At 38.1% G+C, this 23490-nt stretch overlaps 1 protein-coding gene across 2 annotated transcripts; it reads left to right on the forward strand.

The window, feature by feature from the left end:
* Window positions 1-16225: 16225 nt before the first annotated feature.
* lman2 (lectin, mannose-binding 2) lies at window positions 16226-22400 on the forward strand. 2 transcript variants are annotated; one of them, XM_058064731.2, is made up of 8 exons: window positions 16226-16453; window positions 16863-16981; window positions 17988-18105; window positions 18414-18496; window positions 19893-20054; window positions 20131-20245; window positions 21545-21664; window positions 21772-22400. In XM_058064731.2, exons 1-8 carry the CDS (start codon window positions 16318-16320, stop codon window positions 21930-21932), a joined length of 1014 nt encoding a protein of 337 aa, XP_057920714.2. In that variant the 5' UTR covers window positions 16226-16317; the 3' UTR covers window positions 21933-22400. The 2 variants fall into 2 exon arrangements, with proteins under 2 accessions (XP_057920714.2, XP_057920715.2); XM_058064732.2 differs by lacking the exon at window positions 18414-18496 and adding an exon at window positions 18553-18632.
* Window positions 22401-23490: the final 1090 nt, after the last annotated feature.

A 23490-nucleotide genomic window follows, 5' to 3' on the forward strand; every position in this document is an offset into this window, starting at 1 on the left:
TCTCATCCAGGCCTTTGTAATACACACACTCACGTAGCACAATAACTTATGGAAAATGACAGACTCTACTGTACTTTCAGGCATCACTGCAGTAACTAAATAAATTGCTCTTATTTGGTTTCATAAAGTTTCCAAACCTTTCAAATTGTATGATTACCGACTAGTCCTCCAATAGCGGCCTGTTCAAAAAAACAGGAAAAAAGGCCGTTGACGTTTCAACACCAAGCAAACAAACTCCGGTGATCCCTGAACTGCACATTGAAAGCCGCCTCATTTCCTTACAATACACAACATCGTTACGGCAAAGTTGAGATGAGGTTAATGTTCTGTTTGTTTATACTGAGCCTCTCAAAGCACCGCTGCTTTGTTTTTTTTTTCTTAAATTATTTAGCCATTAAAGTTTCACATCTGGTTCCTCAAAGTTTGTTAGGAGAATTGTTCTAAATCGTGACGGTGGGTTCATGTGGGCCACACAGTTGGATGTTTGAATGTTGCTTGCAGGTTAGAGATGTGAAATGTCACCAAAGTAAAAAGTAAATCCCGAGGCTCGTTTCGGTGCCATTCATCCATGACCATCACTTCCTGTTGCAGCATGACGATGCACGACCCCATGGGGAGAGGATCCAGGAAGCTGGAAACTCAGACATGCCACCCACTGAGTATTTCTGGGATGCTCTGGGTTGGTAAAAGGGGCTGGTTGCATAATTAGGTAGAAAAAAACATACATAAGTCGCACTGGAGTATAAGTCGCACAAGGCCAAAAATGCATAATTAGGTAGACAAAAAACATACATAAGTCGCACTGGAGTATAAGTCGCACAAGGCCAAAAATGCATAATTAGGTTGAAAAAAAAACATACATAAGTCACACTGGCGTATAAGTCGCACAAAAAATGCATAATTAGGTAGAAAAATAAACATACATAAGTCGCACTGGAGTATAAGTCGCACAAGGCCAAAGATGCATAATTAGGTAGAAAAATAAACATACATAAGTTGCACTGGAGTAGAAGTCGCACAAGGCCAAAGATGCATAATTAGGTAGAAAAAAAACATACATAAGTCGCACTGGAGTGTAAGTCGCACAAGGCCAAAAATGCATAATTAGGGAGAAAAAAAACATACATAAGTCACACTGGAGTATTAGTCCCACAAGGCCAAAAATGCATAATTAGGTAGAAAAAAAAACATACATAAGTCACACTGGAGTATAAGTCGCACAAGGCCAGGAAAAAAAAACATACATAAGTCGCACTGGAGTATAAGTCGCACAAGGCCAGGGGAAAAAAAACATACATAAGTCGCTCTGGAGTATAAGTCGCACAAGGCCAGGGGAAAAAAAACATACATAAGTCGCACTGGAGTATGAGTCGCACAAGGCCAAAAATGCATAATTAGGTAGAAAAAAAAACATGCATAAGTCGCACTGGAGTATAAGTCGCACAAGGCCAGGGGAAAAAAAACATACATAAGTCGCACTGGAGTATAAGTCGCACAAGGCCAGGGGAAAAAAAACATACATAAGTCGCACTGGAGTATAAGTCGCACAAGGCCAGGGGAAAAAAAACATACATAAGTCGCACTGGAGCATAGGTCGCACAAGGCCAGGGGAAAAAAAAACATACATAAGTCGCACTGGAGTATGAGTCGCACAAGGCCAAAAATGCATAATTAGGTAGAAAAACAACATACATAAGTCGCACTGGAGTATAAGTCGCATTTTGAGACTAGTAGTTACTTCCTGTACTAATCAAAGTCATGGCGTTAAAATGGCCATCTAAAAATAAATCATTCTAAACTCTTCAACTCAGCTTTTATACAAATGATTCTGTCGCTAAGAAGCCCCAAAAAATGATACAAAAATATCCCGAGTGATTAATGCAATTACGTTTCATGTCCTGCCAGCGGAGCAGTGAGCCAGCACTGTTACCATGCCAACCAGCCGGCCAAATAAGATGCTTTCTTTTTCGTCTTCCAACCCCCCCCCCACACACACACACCCCAATACACTTCATCTTGTGCTCTCGTTTGTTGCAATAATAACGGCACTAATTAAAAGGCAAGTCCTCCTCTCTGCTTGAGTAAATCAATCCTTCTCAAGTTCTGGCATTGGTGCCTTCTTGGGTTCATTTCCATTTCTGGCCAGCAGAGGCAGCGTTTCAACTCTGGAACAGATTGTGTCTTTGAAATATTTTACAGTATTCAGTAAGAGTAATCAGAGTAATTTAACTTTATCCAATTTGTGTCTACATTCAACCCACCCCCCCTCTGGTTAAAGGGGGGCTCGGGGTGTTTTTATTACAAACCCTTGAGAAGAATCCCACAGACCACACAGTACATGTGCTTAATACATATGAGATTAATATAAAAATAAAATGAAAAATGATTAAAATTAAACTAAAATAATGATTAAAATGAAAAAAATACAAAAAAAATACAATTAAAATGAAAATAAATGATTACAATGAAAAAAAATTACAATAAATTTTTTTAATTAAAATTAAAAAATTACAATTAAAAAAATTACAATTAAACTAAAAAAAATATTGAAATGAAAACATTACAATTAAAAAAAATTACAATTAAACTAAAAAAATGATTACAATGAAAAAGATTACAATTCAAATAATTACATTTAAACTAAAAAAGGATTAATGAAAAAAATACAATTAAACTAAAAAAATGATTACAATGAAAAAAACTACAATTAAAATAATAATTACATTTAAACTAAAAAATGATTAATGAAAAAAATACAATAAAAAAATGATTACAATGAAAAAGATTACAATAAAAATAAAAATAATTACAATTAAAAAAATTACAATTAAAAAATTACAATTAAACAAAAAAATTATTAAAACAAAAAAGTACAATGAAAATAAAAAGATTAATTGTAATTATTTTTATTTTAATTGTAAACTAAAAAAATGATTAATGATTGAATTACAATTTAAATAAAAAATAATTACAATGAAAAAAATTAAAATTAACCTAAAAAAATTATTCCATTAAGGTAAATATTAAATGACTACAATTGTCTCTTAATATCAGTGACCACACTATGTTTTGCTTTTTGAAAGTTGTCCAACCAAACGCATCTGCTGCCTACTCCCATTAAGATGCAGCTTATACCGCATCCATCAACCACTGAGTCAGCCAAGAGAAGAACCTCCAAAAGTTCTGGAGAGATTCTGCACTCCCGCGGCTCATTCCTGGTGGCTGAACGTCTTCACAAACACCATCTGTGCCTCGTAGGTGGCAGGAATTCAAGCATTTATAATTTCGTCCTGGGTAGACGGTGATTGGGACGTCTGATGACTCAGATTTTACATCGAGATCTTAAGCGAGACGCAGCGTGAGGTCACGCTCGCAAGGCTGACTCCATTTCGTTCGGTCCATTGTTCATCACTCCTCCGACTCTTCACACTGCGCTAAGACAAGAAGACATCTTCATGCCAGAAATCTTGGAATATCTGAAGGATGATTGGAATTCAGCACGTGAGGGCGCCGCATGGACGATCGGAAAAATGGAAAAAGCATAATAATAGTTTTTTTCCCGTTTCTGTTCTTCCTCCCAGAGCTTCCACTGTATCCCAGACCTTCCCAAGAGGAACCCCATCTGTGAGGTGGCAAAGGTCCGTGGAGCGGTGTGGTCTACTAAACGCTTGTCAGAGTGACAGAGTGGGTGACTTGAGAGTTCCCTGATGTGTAGCAGCAGTGATGAACGACCTGAAGAATGACTTGTCAAGAACCAGTCGAGCAGGATTCGGACTCCTCCACGGGTCCAAACCGTGCATTCGGGACACAGCAGATGCTCTTGTTGTGTTTACTACTTCGGACAGAGATGGATTTACTCAAGTACTCACCAACTGAAATGAGAAGAACCCTGAAATGCTGACATGCACAACCAAATAACCACATTTAGCGTACACAACAACAGGCTGCTGAATGTAAGCTATCTGTAAGCAAATTCACCAAGATCCCGATCTCATCCCACATAATGATACGTTTTAACAACAACAACAGCAAAATTTGCGATTTCCCATGAATATTGTCGGAATATTAGCCATTCATCCATTTTCTATACCGGTTATCCTCATTAGGGTCGCGGGGGTATGCTGGAGCCTGTTTAACATGTTGAATAATACAATAAAAAATAAAATAAATAATAAAAAATAAATATAAATATAAAATAAATACTAAAAATAAATATATCAATAACATAAAATAAATAAATTACAAAAATAAACAATATAAAATAAATAAATAATATAATTAAACGACCATTTATAATCACATTCATACCTATGGACAATTTGCCAATTATCCTCTTTAACATGTTGAATAATATAATACTAAATAAAATAAATAAATAAACTAAAATGAATAATATTAAAAATAATAAATAAATTAATATAAAATAAATACATGAAATAAATAATATAAATAAATTAAAAGACAAATGACCATTTATATCATATTAATACCTATGGACAATTCGCCAATTATCCTGTTCAACGTGGTGAATAATATAATACATAAAATAAATAATATAAAATTAATAATACTAAAAATAAATAAATCATATAAAATAAATAATATGAATAAATAATATAAAATAAATTTAAAAAGACAAATGACCATTTATATCACATTCATACCTATGGACAATTTGCCAATTATCTTGTTTAACATGTTGAATAATATAATAAATAAAATAAATAAATAAATAATATAAAATAAATATTAAAAATTAATATACATAAATGATATAAAATAAATAAATAAATACAATAATAAATGTGGGAGGAAACCCGGAGAAAAAACCCACTTTGGCACTTATTCTTTAAACATATTTAACCTCTCAGCATCCTTTCATTTCCTCGCTGGAAGAAGTATGGACACCCCCACTTTCCCATCATCACAGACTGCTTTTTTTCCCATCACCAAAGCCAATAAAAGGAATATATATATTTCTTTATGTGTTGTGCAGTAGTGCTGCCATTAAGTCCAACATAAACGAGCAAAAACATAACAAGAAAAACTAGAACATTGCATTGAAAGACGCAGGTGCTTAGCCGCAATGCAAAAAAAAAAAAAAAAAAAAGATATGACTTTTGGACAATCAAAAGAAAGTCGCTACACAAGCACGCCACGTATGCGTAGCTCCTCCACGAGAGCATCAGCAGGCAACAATATGTAACATTTTGACCTTGTCAGCCTGGGGTGAATGAGTGGCAAACAAGCGGAGGCTATAGCACGAGTGCTGCACATCAAAACCCGATGTACAACACAACATATAGCAGAGCTGAATGGAGGCAGCCTGAGGCTTCGAATAAAGAGCAACGCAAGGTCGGGTCACGGCAATGATTGATGCTATTCCTGTCATTTAGACAACACGCTCAAGCAGTCAAAGCTGCGACGCACAAAAGAACACGGACACGTGTGCACTTGAATTGTCATGGAAGCGGGAATTATCGACACTGAAAGAAGCCGGCAAACGACCTTTCGTAAATAGTCATGTAATAACCTGTCATGTAATAACCAGTCATATAATAACTAGTCACATAATAACCAGTCAAAACAGCATCTTGCTGTATCGGGTCAAAAGGTACAGACAGTGAAGTTGAAATTAATAAGATAAAATTAACTAATTTTCATCTCAACATCTATTAAAAGATGTTTTTGTATTATTTTTCAAACGTTAGTCCCAGTTCACCATATCATATGTGATATTATCCTCCACTCTTTTCAGCAATATAACAAAAATAAAAAAGTCGTAGTGTCACGCATGGGAGCAAAAACCGACGTTTGGATCACTCATTAAAAAGCCGCCAAATGACTTGGGAGATAATAGCGGCTTCTTTTGGGGTCGTGCAGTGCTCCCGCTTTGCGGCGGGGAGCCTTCAGACGTTGCCGAGAGGCCAGTTTGCTTCCACGGCGGCGCTGAAGGTTCTATTTATTTGATAAATGAGCCTCCTTTGCCGCCTTAAAAAAGACAAGCCAAGAGACACAGGAGGGGGGGGGGGCTTTAATCAGCAGTACCTCCTTTGACATTTAACATAAAGTCACTCTGGGCCACGCACACACACACACACACACTTGTCGTAAACTACAGTAAAAACTCAGTAGACCATTAAATGTGATGGTGTGTATATTCACTATGATGTAGAGGTATGCTATGTAAATACAGCACACAGGTACTTTAGGTAAATATAATAATGGTTTTATTTCATTTGAACATCAGATTACAATTGAACGCATCACATGATCAGTTCACAGTTCCACATGTCCAAAAAGGAGTAGGAAGAAGCGAAGCTTATAAAATTCTACCCGTCCATTTGGTACTTTTACAATCAGTAACTGTTAGATTTGTTCACTTCCTGTCTTTATAATATAATTTAATTGTTTGAAAATTTTAATGTAATTGTTTGAAAATTTTTAATTTAATTGTTAGAAAATTTTTAATTTAATTGTTAGAATTTTTTTTATTTAATTGTTAGAAAATGTTTTATTTATTTGTTAGAATTTTTTCTATTTTATTTAATTTTATTTAATGTATTTGTAATTATTTTTATGTCAATAAATATGGTACATTAGAGGTAGATACAGTCTAAATATGGTCCATTATGTATAACCATGGCAACCAATCGTCCTCTACAATGTTATTATTTATTCTTCTAATTCTTCTTATTATTCTTTATTTATACTTCTAATTTCTATATTTTGTACTGTAATACTGTCTTGCACTGAAAATGAAGCTGCTGCAATTTCATTCTACTATATTTAAAATGACAATAAAGGGCATTCTGATTCTAAAATTAGTATATCAGAGGTACGCCATGTAAATATGGCACATTAGATATGAATGATGTAACTGTAGTATAAAGTTTTGCTATGTAAATAGAGTATGTAAATAGAAGTAAATTATGTCAATATGGCTCTATAGATATGCTACATTACAGGAAATTTCTTGCCTTTGCGTGTGTGTGGGTGTTTAGCCCCCCCCCCCGTAACCTTACAGGACGATGTCACGAGTGCACCATGGCTGACATTTTAAAAAGCAGCTTTATCTTTAGCCCTCATTCGCCACCATGTAACATTTCTGCACGTGCTCACTAATACGCCTACTTTATCACCAAAGCTACTTTTACACTGCAGGTCTACAGTCCAGATCACCTTTTGTACCTCAATTTATTTATTTCTGTGTACTTTCAAAGTGATCATATCATCTTAAAACACACACACACAAGCGTGATTACATTTTAAGTCTATTTGTCTCTTTTTTTCCCCTAATTGCCAATTTACCACCGCGTGCAAAAATAAGGTCAGAGCTTATCACAACTGAAGTAAACAAGTTGATCAACATTAAATACTAATAAGTATTGAACCACCGTGGAGCCAATCTCACACTGCAGCCTAATCAAAGCTAACATTAATTATGTTTATTTCCCCCCCCCCCCACACACTCATGTAAACTGAAAGGAGAAGAATGCGTGTGAGGAACAATTAAATGTTAAACAGCATGCTTTGCTAATTAAAAAAGAAACAAAGGACGGAGGGGGGGGGGGCGGCATCTTCGCACTCATACAATTTATAACGTGGATCTGCACCTTTATTCAGATCTGCACCAAATATTTACATACAGAAAGACATCACGAATATATATATTATCGACAAAAATTGTGATTAATGCTGCGGTTGATACGCATATAAAAGATGGCGGTTACTCACCAAATTGCACCCCCAGTCGAGGACTGGTGACCGTCCCCAAAAAAGAAGTGATGGCAAACTTTGATCCATTTTTGGTCTTGAACACATCACGGGATCTTTGTGGAAAAAAAAAACACAAAATAAGTCCTAATAAAGACTAATTTAGCAATATATGTATTTTTCTGGTTTTCTTATTGGGCTATATGAAAAAAAAGTTTAAAGTGAACGTCAGTATCTTTTTAAAGACAAAATTTGACTCTAATATTGGCTACAATACCAGTCAAAAGTTTGGAGACACTTTGCTATGTTATTAAATGAGCATCTGTCTCAATACTTTAGACTGACGTCGTGCATACATACAAGTAAGTAAAACATTTAAATTAAGTATTAAATCAGTGTCAGTCAGATGTACTACGTCTTGTACAATAACAATACTACATAATACTACAAGCATTGTGCTTTAAAGACACCATAACTACACAGAATGAGGTAGGTTCGGCTAAGCTAAGCTAAACCAAAAGTTTAGAGACACGTAGCTGTGTTATTAAATTAGCATCTGTCTCAATACTTTTCACCGGCGTCGTTCATACATACAAGTAAGTAAAACATTTAAATTAAGTATTAAATCAGTGTAAGTCAGATGTACTACTATCTTGTAAAATAACAATACTACATAATACTACAACCATTGGACTTTAAAGACACCATAGCTACACAAAATGAGGTAGGTTCGGTTAAGCTAAGCTAAACCAAAAGTTTAAAGACACTTAGCTATGTTATTAAACTAGCATCTGTCTCGATACTTTTGACCGGCGTCGTTCATACATACAAGTAAGTAAAACATCTAAATTAAGTATTAAATTAGTGTCATTCAGATATACTACATCTTGTACAATAACAATACTACATAATACTACAACCATTGTGCTTTTAAGACACCATAGCTACACAAAATTAGGTAGGTTCGGTTAAGCTAAGCTAAACCAAAAGTTTAGAGACACTTAGCTATGTTATTAAACTAGCATCTGTCTCGATACTTTTGACCGGCGTCGTTCATACATACAAGTAAGTAAAACATTTAAATTAAGTATTAAATCAGTGTCATTCAGATATACTACGTCTTGTAAAATAACTATACTACATAATACTACAAGCATTGGACTTTAAAGACACCATAGCTACACAGAATGAGGTAGGTTCGGCTAAGCTAAGCTAACTTAAGCTAAGCTAGGTCAGTCAAGGCACAGGCAATGGTAGCTGGTTAGCATTAGCATCAGTCAAAGAAAGCAGTGCTGCATTTGAACCAAACACAAAACACACCTGGAACAAACATTTTGCTAACGATGTGGTCACCTGAACTACAGGAAGTAAGTTGCCCCCAAAGCATTGTGGGTAAATAGCATATCAAATATTGAATGATTTCTGCCTTTAATTTGTATGTGTATTATGCTAGTATTGATATTGGTGCGGATATTTGTAGTAAATAAAGTAAATATAATGATAGTAATAGTAATTCGTAGTAAATATAGTGTTAGTAATAGTAAAAAAATACCTTTAACATAAAGTTCTTATATTAATTAATGCTAATATGATACATATGAATCCAGTGTACAGTGAGCTCATAACGACAAACAGCTTTTAGAGAGCAAAGTGATGAGAAAAGAAGGCTCTTCATTCCCCTCCTCCTGGTCTAACATCTTCCATTGCTGATATGATAATGAAGCCGCTCATTAATCACCAGCATGACGGCAGCCATGTTGGCGTCTGTGATGACAGCAATCAGGCCAAGAGCAGATGCTGACGGAATCAGCATCCAAAATTCCTCCTGAAAAAGGCAGTGATTTGCTCCCGTTAGCCAATCAGTGCGTTTGTTTGTTTGTGTCTCTTCCTCACAAAAGAAAACTTGAAGCAAAGTTGCTAAAAAGTTCGATGTTGTGATTATTTTCCTGTGTGTTTATGGAATGACTTTGAATGACCTTGTGTGTGAAATGTTGATTTTTTTCCCATAACAATCTGTTCCATGTTGAGCACAAATATAAATAAATATATCTGTTCTATATACAGTGGTAAACCTCTATTTAGACTTTTTATAGTTATTATAATAATTATAATTATCGCCATATCTTATAGTAGAACATTAATATGTAGGTGGTCCTGCTAAGAATTGTTTTTGTTTCTTTTGTGCTCAAGCAAGCACCAGCAGGATAATTAGCCCTCATCACCTGTCTGATGAGCAACAAATAGAAAATCCCAGCGGAAAGAAACAATTTATTCCCGGTGCCAATCATGTGACGACGAGCGGGAATTTTTGTCTATCAAGTAGATGAGATTCCCATTTGGGCTCCACCGCTAATTGCCTGCTGGAGCCGATAAACACCAGGGTATATATATTTATAGTATATGTATATCGCCATCATTTAGCAAGGACCATCACAAAGAAAAGTTGCGAGATCAACAACCGTATCTGATATTAATAAGCCATACGCACATTTACAAGGAAAATGCATCTATCATATAATTATTTAAAATGTATATAATCTTTAAAAATTGTCATTTAATATACACAGTATGCAATATCAATAATACAATTTAATTAATTTGTTTATTTTTAATTTTATTTAATTTTATTTATTAAACCTATGATGATTGTTTAAATAGGTTTTTTAAATTATTTTTATTATTACATTTATTATGCATTTACTTAATCCCTCTGCATTTTGTTATTCATTTATTAAGTATTAATATAAACGAAACATTATTTAATATATATTTTTACTTACATAAGCAAAACTGTTTAATATAATTAATAATAATTGTTTAAAATTCATATAATCTTTAAAAACTGTAATAAAATATTCACAGTATGCAATATCAATAATACAATTTAATTAATTTGTTTATTTTTAATTTTATTTATTAAACCTATGATATTAATTATTGATATTGTTGTCAATGACCCCCCCAAACTAAAGGGACATCCTGTACTTCCTGATGTCTGTTTTTTCGAACTTTTTGTCGCCTCCAGCGAACGCTGCCAAAGAAATAATGAGCTTCCTTTCACAGCAAAAAAAAAAAATCTGGATCATTTTTTTTGTCCCGATTGTCCGAACGTATAAAATCCCAAATTGTGGGTCACCTTTTGTGAGGATAAAAACCAAACAAACACAACATTTTAACTTAACATTGTCCAATTTGAAGTTGCTTAGCAACGGGGAGCAGCGGACAGATAATGGAGGCGACGTCCCTGAAGAAGCGCTGGTAGGTCGGACGCTTTGACACAGCTTGAATGCAACACGGCAAGGACGCAAGGAGGCTTTCTTCAGGCTTCTGATTGGTTGAAACGGCAGCGCGGTTCGAGCGCGGTTCGAGCGTGGTTCGAGCGCGGTTCGAGCGCGGTTTGAGCGCGGTTTGAGCGCGGTTCGAGCGCGGTTCGAGCGCGGTTTGAGCGCGGTTTGAGCGCGGTTTGAGCGCGGTTCGAGCGCGGTCCGAGCGCGGTTTGAGCGCGGTTTGAGCGCGGTTTGAGCGCGGTTCGAGCGCGGTTCGAGCGCGGTTCGAGCGCGGTTCGAGCGCGGTCCGAGCGCGGTTTGAGCGCGGTTTGAGCGCGGTTCGAGCGCGGTCGGAGCGCGGTTCGAGCGCGGTCCGAGCGCGGTTCGAGCGCGGTCCGAGCGCGGTTTGAACGCAACATCCGAATACGAGTGAACACACACACAGTATGTACTTAAAAGACTAAGTGTACGTACTAAGTGTACGAGCGCGGTTCGAGCGCGGTCCGAGCGCAGTCCGAGCGCGGTTCGAGCGCTGTCCGAGCGCGGTCTGAGCGCGGTCTGAGCACGGTCTGAGCGCGGTTCGAGCGCGGTCCGAGCGCGGTTCGAGCGCGGTTCGAGCGCGGTTCGAGCGCCGTTCGAGCGCGGTCCGAGCGCCGTTCGAGCGCGTTTTGAACGCAACATCCGAATACGAGTGAACACTCACACAGTATGTACTTGAAAGACTAAGTGTACGTACTTAAGTGCACACAGCGAAGACGGCGCAGCAGACAGATAATGGAGGCGACGTCCCTGAAGAAACGCTGGTTGGTCGGACGCTTTGACACAGCTTGAATGCAACACGGCAAGGACTTCTGATTGGTTGAAACGGCAGCGCAGTTCGCGGTTCGAGCGCGGTTCGAGCGCGGTTCGAGCACGGTTCGAGCGCGGTTCAAGCGCGGTTCGAGCACGGTCCGAGCGCGGTCCGAGCGCGGTTCGAGCGCGTTTTGAACGCAACATCCGAATACGAGTGAACACACACACAGTATGTACTTAAAAGACTAAGTGTACGTACTTAAGTGCACACAGCGAAGACGGCGCAGCAGACAGATAATGGAGGCGACGTCCCTGAAGAAACGCTGGTTGGTCGGACGCTTTGACACAGCTTGAATGCAACACGGCAAGGACTTCTGATTGGTTGAAACGGCAGCGCAGTTCGCAGTCCGAGTGTGGTTCGAGCGCGGTCCGAGCGCGGTCCGAGCGCGGTCCGAGCGCGTTTTGAACGCAACATCCGAATACGAGTGAACACACACACAGTATGTACTTAAAAGACTAAGTGTACGTACTTAAGTGCACACAGCAAAAACGACAACAGCTAATATATGAGGGATTATTATTTCATATCACATTCATTTTCATTTCCTAAACCTCCAGGCAACGTGATGATGATGATGATAATAATTTTGATGATGAAAGTTAAAGGGTTCATGAAATTGTCCCGGACTCTGGAGGCTGGCTGGAGTGACGCCGTGAGACGGATTTATGAAATAATTTTATTTGGGAATCTGAGTGAAAATCCACATAATCCCAGACGGCACGGGAAGATAATTGGGATGATTTCTTGTCTCAAGATGAAAACAACCAAAGATGGAAACGGACTTAGAAAGCCATGACCGCCTAATCCACTGCTCGATACTCGCCATTGATTGGCATCTTATCGATATCAGGCCCGAGGAGATTTTCCATGTCGCTGACATCGTTTACACACATGGATGCTCTAATTAGCCCGCAATTAAAACCTTCTATTAATTACCTGCACGCAAAATACTTGCAATAAATGAATATGTTTGTACATTTGTACAATTAGTACATGATAGTAACACGTATTGCTAACACATACGGTCTTTAAAAGCAGCACGCCCCAGTACAGTTGCTATGGTAACTGCTAGTATCAACATACACATAATGTGTATTTCTTATTTGTTAGATTTGCGCTTGACTCACATGATTTGGTACATTTGTGGTAATGTATGTGCCGCAATAATAATAATAATAATAATAATAATAATAATTATTATTATTATTATTATATATAATGATATATAATAAAAATATATCATATAATTTAATATGTATATATATATAATATAATAATAATACATGGTAATAATAATAATAATTATTATTATTATAATAAATAATAATATTAATAATTAATATTTTATTATTATTATTATAAAGACAGCTGGGATGGGCTCCAGCACCTCCTTCGACACCCTTATTATTATTATTATTATTATTATTATTATTTTGAATATTATGTAAAATATTATTTTATTTGTATTATTATTAAAATTATCATTTTATTTATTTTAATGATTATTATTTAATTATTTACATTTTTTTACTCCTTCGACCCTCGTGAGGATAAGCGGTAGAAAATGAACGAACAATAATAATAATAATAATCATTATTATTTTATTATTATTATTATTAATAATAATAATAATAATTATTATTATTATAATAATTATGATTATTATTAATAATAATTATTATTATTATAATAATAATTATTATTATTATAAAGACGGCTGGGATAGGCTCCATCACCTCATTCAACACCATTATTATTATTATGAATATTATTTAAAATATTATTTTATTTGTATTATTATTAAAATGATTACTTTTCATTTATTTTAATGATTATTATTTCATTATTGACATTTTTTACTCCTTCGACCCTTGTGAGTAGAAGCGGTAGAAAATGAATAATAATAATAATAATAATAATAATAATAATAATAATAATAATAATAATAATAATTTGAATATTATTTTAAATAATAATATTACCATAATATTATAATATTATTATTTGTATGATTATTAAAATTATTATTTTCATTTATTTTAATGATTATTATTGTTTACATTTTTTGTTTGAATATAATTTAATCGTACATCATTTGTCACCTCTACCACGGAATAATAATATTAAAATAGTAACCAATTTCATAAAACAATTTTGACATTTTAAATGATCTTATTGTACTGCAATCGAGTCCTACATTGATGAGTCGCCCCCAGGTAACCACGCCTTATCCTTCCACCGTACGACTTCCGAGGTTGATCCCGAAAGGACGCTGCCGTCGTTTCGCCCCCAGTGGCTGCGTGATTAAATTCATGCCCGTCCAGACACAAGCTGGCGTCTGCACCCCCCCCATCCCCCACGCCCCCCCAGGCCACCAATGCCTGCTGTGCAGCAGCGAGAAAATGACCCAAACATGTCGTTCGGGTTCCTCCTCTCGTTTGCGCATCTGTCTAAGTGGCGTCAGATGGCCGACCTCTGATGTGGGGCGGATGAATCCAGATGGCGGTGAGCCTCACTGACTTTGGACACGGCAACATGCCCTCCTGCTCAGGGGGGGCGGGGGGGTCACTATAAAAAAAAAACCCTTTAACCTTTTACTTGCAGTGTGCTCATTAAAAGTGAAGCTTTTTATCTCTTTTTCGACATGACATCAACCCGACTGAGTTGGTATTTTCGTTTTTTTTTAGCATTGTTGCATAAACACGCACAAACAGAGACGTCGGATGAGTCGTAGCTAACCTTTTAGAAATGCCTTCACAGTTAAGCCCTGGCTTAAATCTTCAAATCTTGCTCGCAAAGCAATAAAAATCATGATCAGGCTGCGTTGTTGCGGTTCGGGGGAAAAGTGGTGAGCCACAAAATGGACTCAGACTGACATTTATGGAGTGTCTCTGGCAAAGACCGAGGTAGAAAAATGTCCTGGGAGAACTTTATGAAGTATTTCCCACAGTGTGAAAAAGTGCCTGCCCCCTTCAGGATTTTTTTTTTGTTTGTTTTTTTGCACGTTTGTCACACTTTTATGTTTCATATCATCAAATAAATGTAAATATTACTCAATGACAACACAACTGAACATAAAATTCAGTTTTTAAATGAATTTTTTTTTACAAAAAGAAAAAAAAAATCAAAACCCTGTGTGAAAAAGTTTTGGGGCTCCAGCAAACCACAGCGAGAGCTGTTTTTTGGGTTTTCTTTTGCATGTTTGTCACACTTTCATGTTTCATATCATCAAATAAATGTAAATATTACTCAATGACAACACAACTGAACATAAAATTCAGTTTTTAAATGAATTTTTTTTTTTACAAAAAGAGAAAAAAAAAATCAAAACCCTGTGTGAAAAAGTTTTGGGGCTCCAGCAAACCACAGCGAGAGCCGTTATCCACAAATAGCAAAAACATGGAACAGTTTTGGCCGGTCCTCCACAGACCGCTAAGAGACTCATTGCAAGTTATCACAAACGCTTGATTGCAGTTGTTGCTGCTAAGGGTGGCCCAAAACTAGTAAAAATTAAAAAATATAAAAAAATAAAATAAAAATTTTAAGTAATTTGATGATCTGAAACATTTAAGTGTGACAAACAAAAAAATCTATAAAATTTAAAAAAAATTCACAGCACTGTATACATTTGGGAGAGTACTTGATTATTATTAAATGCATATACAGTAAGAAAAAATATATAGATATAATAAAATATATATTATGAGATTATAATATTATAATAATATAATATTTTATATAGTTATTATATATTACTATTAATTATAACATATCATAATTATGATGATATTATAAGGATATTATAATATTATGAGAATTAAGTCATAATATTACCAAAAGAAAATTTACAAACATTATTTAAGAATTAAGTTGACATATCTGGAAAATTAAAAAAAATAGGATAGGCTTTTTCACCTATATGACAACGCTGATGTACATTTTTTTTCTTGAAAAATTTTATAACTTTACAATTATGTGTGTTACTCATAATTATGATATAAATTTAATTTATTTAAATTATATTACAGTGTGACTACTTGCAGTTGGTACCACTGTGTTTGTTAACCTCGTATTTATTGCCATCTAGTGGATTACGTTTGAACTACAAGTCATCCCCCATTGGCTTAATTTGCGATGTGCGTGTCTCTGATTGGCCTACGTAGCATGCGTGTCAAAATTCTGTTCCGTTCAGAAACGTGAAAACATCACATCTCGTTTCATGATAAATTATTCGTAAACTTTGAATTTTAATCTATATATTGAGATCTAAAAATTCCGTATTATATTGCGGTTTTAGAAGCATAAAAATACGAATTAATATCTTATGTTCATATGTTAAATTAAGCAAAAGCTTAGGATCGTGGGCTGTTTTGTGGTGGTTGTAGTTTCCTACCGGAAGATAATAGTACACGGACAGACTAGTTACTGGAGTCAGCAAGTGACTTATTTTGAAGAGTTTCTTGCGGACATTTACCACAAAAATGAAGAGTTTTAAAATGTTTCGCGGCTACGCGTGTTTCCTTATTATATTCACTTTTCGACTGGCGTGTAGCGACATTACGGACGGAAACGCGGAACATTTAAAAAGAGAGCACTCGTTAATGAAACCATACCAAGGTAACTGCTCAATTTGTTTATATCAATAAGCTACTTTAGGCTGTACTTTAAATGTGTTTTTAATTTATCTCCCATATACTTGGTTGCAGTATTATTAATTAAGTGGATAATATGGAAGCGTAATAGCGCATAGCGTTGTTGAAAGCCACTTTGTTGTTATTCGCAGCATCATGTTTGAAGCTCACAGTTTTATGTTGCAATAAAATCACACCCTGAGCTCAAAGACAAAAAAAGCAATATTTTCGTGCAATATGTGTATTACTGAGATAATAAACATCTGAGTGACTTGATCTGGTTATGTTTATTCGAATAGGAACAATACAATGTTAAATATGAAGACCGTAATACAAATTATGTCATATTTGACATGTTCAATGTGTCACGCTTTTATTTGTTTGTTGTGTTCCAGGAGTGGGCACCAGCCCGTCCAGCCAGTGGGACTTCTCTGGAAGCACCTTGGTGACCAGCTCGTATGTGAGACTCACCCCAGATGAGAGGAGCAAGCAGGGATCCATATGGAATACAGTGGTGAGAAGATTATACTCTTGTGTTTTTGCTGCATCGGATTACTTTGTGAGCCACAAAAGTTGACGGTTGTGTCATTCTAGCTTTGTTTTGGCCTTGAAAAGTCACCAAAAATGCTGTAAATCAGTGTATTTAAATGATATACAAAAGAAAAAATGAATTGTAATACTTGTATACTCAAATTTTAACTAGGCACCTTGACTTCTTTCAATGTACGTTTGTTGGTCAAACAATAAAAGTGAAAATAGCACATCATGAAGAGTCTTGAACCAGTCATGATGTGCTGTACATATGTTACATTTGTTCACTTCCTGCTTTCCTAATATAGTTTAATTATTTTTGTATGTTTTAAATTTTTTTTTTATTTTATTTTTGTCACGTACCGAAGTACGAGGTGATATGACCATACAATGACATAATGGTTACCATAGTAACTGTCAATATGGTTCAAGACTCTTCATGATGTGCTATACATATCACTATAGTGACAAAATAGTAGTAAAAAAAATCAACTATATTAGGAAAGCAGGAAGTGAACAAATGTAACAGTTACTGATTGTAAAAGTACCAGATGGAGGGGTAGGATTTATTAAGCTTTGCTTCTTCCTACTCCTTTTGGACATGTGGAACTGTGAACTGATTATGTGATGCGTTCAATTGTAATCTGATGCATGTTCAAATGAAATAAAAGCATTATCATTACCAATTAACATAGCATGTTTTTGGTATGTGGGAGGAAACCGGAGTACAAATAAAAATAAATAAAAATAGTAGTAAAAATAAAATAAAAAATAAATAAAAAATTAAACAAAAAACAAAAACAACAAAAAAAACGGAGTACAAATAAAAAAAATAGTAGTAAAAATAAAAAAAAATTAAAAAAAAAATCAACTATATTAGGAAAGCAGGAAGTGAACAAATTTACTCAGTTTACTCCCCTGTGACTTAAGAATAGCTTGTACCATTCATATGTCGACGTTCTCATCGAGCCTTTTGTTGCATGGCGCAGCCTTGTTACCTCAAAGACTGGGAGATGCACGTCCACTTCAAAGTCCACGGACTCGGCAAGAAGAATCTCCACGGCGACGGCATCGCTCTCTGGTACACGAAAGACAAAGTACATGCTGGTAAGTTTCGATTAAACTTTACGAGAGCAGTAAATTCAGAATAATGTATTCCGGAATTAAACTTTGATGAAACTGTTCCAGTGGAATTTTGTTTACGTGGGTTCCGGTTTATGTTGTATTTATCACGTGTCATTCAGCACCTTCTCCACTAGGTGGCGCACCTTCACTGTCAACCACATGTGTGCCACAACGCAGGAGATGTCCAGTGGGGGTACATTGCGGTTGCCTTCACATGTGTTTCTAGTCGAGAGATTGTATTTTCACCATTGTCCCTGAAGTGTCCCTGAAGTCTCTGCCTCCACCCCTAGGCACCGTGTTCGGAAGCCAGGATCGGTTTCTGGGCCTGGCTGTTTTTTTGGACACCTTCCGCAACGACCTGCACGGCATGGACGTAAGTGTCGGCAGCGTGCCGCCCTCGCCACTGACCCCGCCTCCTTTTCTCCGCAGGGCCCGTCTTCTCCGACAACGCGCTCTTCCACGGCCTGGCTGTTTTTATCGATACGTACTCTAATGACGACTCGGCTGACGTGAGTGCCGATTCGGCTCTCTGTGGTCAGCATGCCGACAGGGATTTAAATTTTTTTTTTTTTTTTTTTTTTTAAATATAATTTTTTTTTGTCCCGTGAAAGCAGCATGCTGTGAAGCGTCTGAGCATGTTGCCATGGAGCCGCCATGTTTGTCATGAAGCGTAAACGCAGGTGTTGGATATCCATCGTTTGTTGTCAACATTCTCTTCATTTTGTCACGTTTTGACGGAAACTCGACACGTTGTCGCTCAATTGTCAGTCATGAACCCTGACAGGGAATACACACAAAAAAAGCTCAAGAAAAAGCATAATGGAGATCAAAAAAGGATAATAAAGCCAGGAAACAGGAACAGTGCTAATTCATTCATTGTCTACCGTGCTGGAGCCTATCCCAGCACATATAGACAAACAACCATTCACACTCACATTCATACCTATGGACAATTTGGAGTCGCTAATTAACCTAGCATGTTTTTGGAATGTGGGAGGAAACCGGAATACCCGGAGAAAACCCACACATGCACGGGGAGAACATGCAAACTCCACATAGACATGGCCGAGGGTGGAATTGAACTTGGGTCTTCTAGCCGTGAAGCCTCTGTGCTAACCACTCGTCCGCTGCGCAGCTCTGGTTCAAAATAGTACTCATGCCAAAAATGTTGTGTTGCTGCTGGATGTTCACAGTATCCGAGTGATACTGTTGTGAGGGTGCTGGAGCCTATCCCAGCTGTCTTCAGGGCGAGAGGCGGGGTACACCCTGGACTGGTCGCCAGCCAGCCAATCACAGGGCACATATAGACAAACAACCATTCACACTCACATTCATACCTATGGACAATTTGTAGCCGCTAATTATAACCTAGCAGCCAACCTTGGATGTACCTAACCTAACTCCACACATAGTGGAATTGAACCCTGGTCTTTTAGCTTTGAGGTCTGTGCGCTAACCACTTTAGCGCCGTGCAGGGAATCAAACAAGGAAGAATTAGCAAGTAGCAAAGGTCAGGAATTGAATAGAAGCCTTATGACCAATAAGAAATCAACAGCTCCTTCCATTTTCATCCAGTTTTGGAATTTCCTTCCAATGTGACGTTCCCGGCACTTCCCATCCCAGTACCGCCTACAGCCACCAGGGGTCAGGCTTGCATGTCACCTGGGAACGCTCGTTTTTTTTTTCCTTTGAAATTTCACCCGGGCGTCATCACCGCTCATCTTTTTTCATTTCACCGTCCTCCTTCCTGTCCCCCCCCCCCCCCTCAGCGTTCCTTCCCGTACGTGTCGGCCATGGTGAACAACGGCTCGCTGAGCTACGACCACGGCAAAGACGGCCGCTCGTCGGAGCTGGGCGGCTGCTCGGCCGAGATCCGCAACAGAGACAGCGACACCTACCTCGCCATCCGCTACTCTAAAGGACGACTGACCGTATGTATGACCGTATCACATCGAACGTGTCAAGTCCCGCCCCCTTTTCCTTGACGCGATGTCGCCGCTCCTGCAGGTGATGCTGGATGTGGACGACAAGAACGAGTGGAAGGAGTGTATCGACATCGGAGGCGTTCGTCTGCCGACGGGGTATTATTTCGGCGCATCGGCGGCCACGGGTGATCTCTCAGGTGTGTGACAACAATTTGGCGTCGATTGCTTTTCTGGGTACATGATACCATACAGCAGCCACATTTGGCCCGCGGGCCGCATGTTTGAGACCCCTGCCATACAGCATCCATATCAAACTTGCTCGGGCCGCACTAACGTTAAACTTTCATATCAAGGCAGGGGCCTCAAACTGGTGTCCTGCGGGCCACATTTGGCCCGCGGGCCGCATGTTTGAGACCCCTGCCACACAGCATCCATATCAAACTTGCGCGAGCCGCACTGACACTAAACTTTCATATCAAGGCGGGGGGCCTCAAACTAGTGTCCTGCGGGCCACATTTGGCCCGCGGGCCGCATGTTTGAGACCCCTGCCATACAGCATCCATATCAAACTTGCTCGGGCCGCACTAACGTTAAACTTTCATATCAAGGCAGGGGCCTCAAACTGGTGTCCTGCGGGCCACATTTGGCCCGCGGGCCGCATGTTTGAGACCCCTGCCATACAGCATCCATATCAAATTTGCGCCGGCTGCACTGACACTAAACTTTCATATCAAGGCGGGGGGCCTCAAACTAGTGTCCTGCGGGCCACATTTGGCCCGCGGGCCGCATGTTTGAGACCCCCACCATACAGCATCCATATCAAACTTGCGCGGGCCGCGCTGACATTAAACTTTCATATCAAGGCGGGGGGGCCTCAAACTGGTGTCCTGCGGGCCACATTTGGCCCGCGGGCCGCATGTTTGAGACCCCTGCCATACAGCATCCATATCAAACTTGCGCGGGCCGCACTAACATTAAACTTTCATATCAAGGCGGGGGGCCTCAAACTGGTGTCCTGCGGGCCACATTTGGCCCGCGGGCCGCGTGTTTGAGACCCCTGCCATACAGCATCCATATCAAACTTGCGCGGGCCGCGCTAACATTACATTTTCATGTCAAGGCGGGGGGCCTCAAACTAGTGTCAGCGTGTTTGAGACCCCTGCTATAATATATATAATATATATAATAATAATAAGTAACAACACCATGTCTTGTCAAAGCGTCTTCCTGCTGGAAGATGTTGCCTGAACTGATGTGTGAAACAGCACCCTCTGCTGGATTCATACTTTTTCCATACTTTTTATTGTCCTGCAACACATTGTAAAAATAATAATAATAATAATAATAATAATAATAATAATAATGATATAGGAAGAATTTAGAAAAAAAAACAACCCCCCCAAAAATGAAAAATCTGCAGTAATATTCCATGAATGTCAAAATCTTGGGAGAAAAAAAATGGTGTAAAACTACGGGAACAAACGATGACGTTGCAGACAACCACGACATCATCTCCATGAAGCTCTACCAGCTGATGGTGGAACACACGCCCGAGGAGGAGAGCCTGGACTGGACCAAGATCGAGCCCAGCGTTGGCCTCCTCAAGTCGCCCAAAGGTGCGCCGCCAGTACTTCTAATCCGCTCGGCAACCCCCCTCCCTCGCCGGGATTGAAAGTTTTTCCAAACAAGGCGACCGACGTGGCTTTTTTTCCCCACTCCGCAGACAACATCGACGATCCGACGGGAAATTTCCGTGGCACACCGCTTACGGGATGGAAGGTCTTCCTGCTGCTGCTGTGCGCCCTGCTGGGCATCGTGGTGTGCGGGGTGGTGGGGGCGGTGGTGTTCCAGAAGAGGCAGGAACGGAACAAGCGCTTCTATTGAAGATGAGGACAGGAAGTGCCTGAAGGTGACGATGATGATGATGATGATGATGATGATGATGATGATGATGATGAACTGGAAGCACATTTAATGTGAATTTTTTTTTTTTTTTTTTGGGTTTTGGGGAAGATTGTACAATTGTTTGCATCCTGGAAGCACTGTGTGTGTGTGTGGAATTTTAAGGATGCTTTCCCGTGATTGGTTACCAGCATCCTGGTTGCTACGGCAACAGCACCACTCCCATCCACACTTATCTTCTCTTCTTTACTGCTCAAGTTTAAAGTCCACTCCAAAGTGGCCTCCAACAAAGCGGTTAGCGTTCCCAGATCCTCGTTAAAGTCGTTTAAAAAAAAAAAAAAAAGCGACGCCGACTTCCCTTCGGCGTCCCGTCAACGTTGCACAACGTCAGCGTTCCGACAACGACAAACAGCTTTTGATCCCGTTTTGAAGATTTTTTTTTTTTTTTTTCCAAGCTGCCACTGACAAAAGCGTCCACGTGCACAATCGGCTTCGTCAGCCAGGAAGGAAGATTGAGGATAATTAGCAACCGCGATATCGATTTTTCTAGAATTCCCGATATTCAAAAAAAGTTAGCGCTGAGATGGGAAAAACACGGGCGCCTTTTTGATATCTACGGAAAAAAACAGCTGTCAGGAAATGTGATTTTTTTTAGTGTGTTGGCTGTATGGGATCTTTATTATTATTTTTTTTATTATTTTTCCTCCTGAGATGAACGCCCCCCCCCCCCCTCCCTTCTTTTCTGCCCCCCCCCCCTAAAAAATATGAATATTGACAGGTATTTTCTGAGGTGGAATAAATTGTTCTTTTTCTTGATCACGTATATTATTATTACTTATTGCAGTGGTGTCCAACATGCGGCTCACCGCTGTTTCGGGTAGGAAATAAATTCTGTAAATATAATTTTACAAGAAAACAAACAAAACAAAAAAATGTAAAACTGGCAAAGGCAGTAATGTTGCAAGAATAACATTGCAATATTTTGAAATATTATGAAAATAACATTTTAGTAAAGTTGAAACATTAAGCATAAATAGCATTGACACTTTCAATTTTAGTCTTATTATGAAATTTTTACAATCCAAATGTTAGACTGCAAAGTACAAATACTAAAATACTACAAAATATACCATAATCGTATCATTTTAAGACCAGCACCACATTGTAATTATAAAACATAAAAATATTACTTGCTCTCCAATCAGCCTTTTTTTATTATTATTATTATTATTATTATTATTGCACACATTTTGGTCCAAGGATCCAAGTGCAGCTGTAGTATGTGGCCACCAGATGGCGCTATAATCCCATCAGTTAGGGTAGTAAATCCCAGTCATTCCGGATGGCATACATCAGCTACATCAAGTACCAGCATGTTTTTAACCCTGCTCATGTACTGTATGTACATATTATTCCTTCTTATAAAGGAGTATCATTTTAATAATTTATCAGATATCACCTGCTTCTCCAGCCAGCTTTTGTGTGTCTAAAAGAACTTTTTCATCACATCCTTTTGGAAAAAAAAAAAAAAAAAAAAAAG

Source organism: Doryrhamphus excisus, linkage group LG23 (genome assembly GCF_037039965.1).
Source record: "Doryrhamphus excisus strain RoL-2023G ecotype Guam linkage group LG23, RoL_Dexc_Guam_v1.1, whole genome shotgun sequence".
NCBI lineage: Eukaryota > Metazoa > Chordata > Actinopteri > Syngnathiformes > Syngnathidae > Doryrhamphus > Doryrhamphus excisus.

What these genes read in the sequence shown, in the direction of transcription:
- lman2 (XM_058064731.2), top strand. Translation starts at nt 16,318, where the DNA reads ATGAAGAGTTTTAAAATGTTTCGCGGCTACGCGTGTTTCCTTATTATA. An exon ending in GTTAATGAAACCATACCAAG is followed by an intron (nt 16,454 to 16,862) that starts GTAACTGCTCAA and finishes GTTGTGTTCCAG; the next exon opens with GAGTGGGCACCAGCCCGTCC. An exon ending in ACGACCTGCACGGCATGGAC is followed by an intron (nt 18,497 to 19,892) that starts GTAAGTGTCGGC and finishes CCCCCCCCTCAG; the next exon opens with CGTTCCTTCCCGTACGTGTC.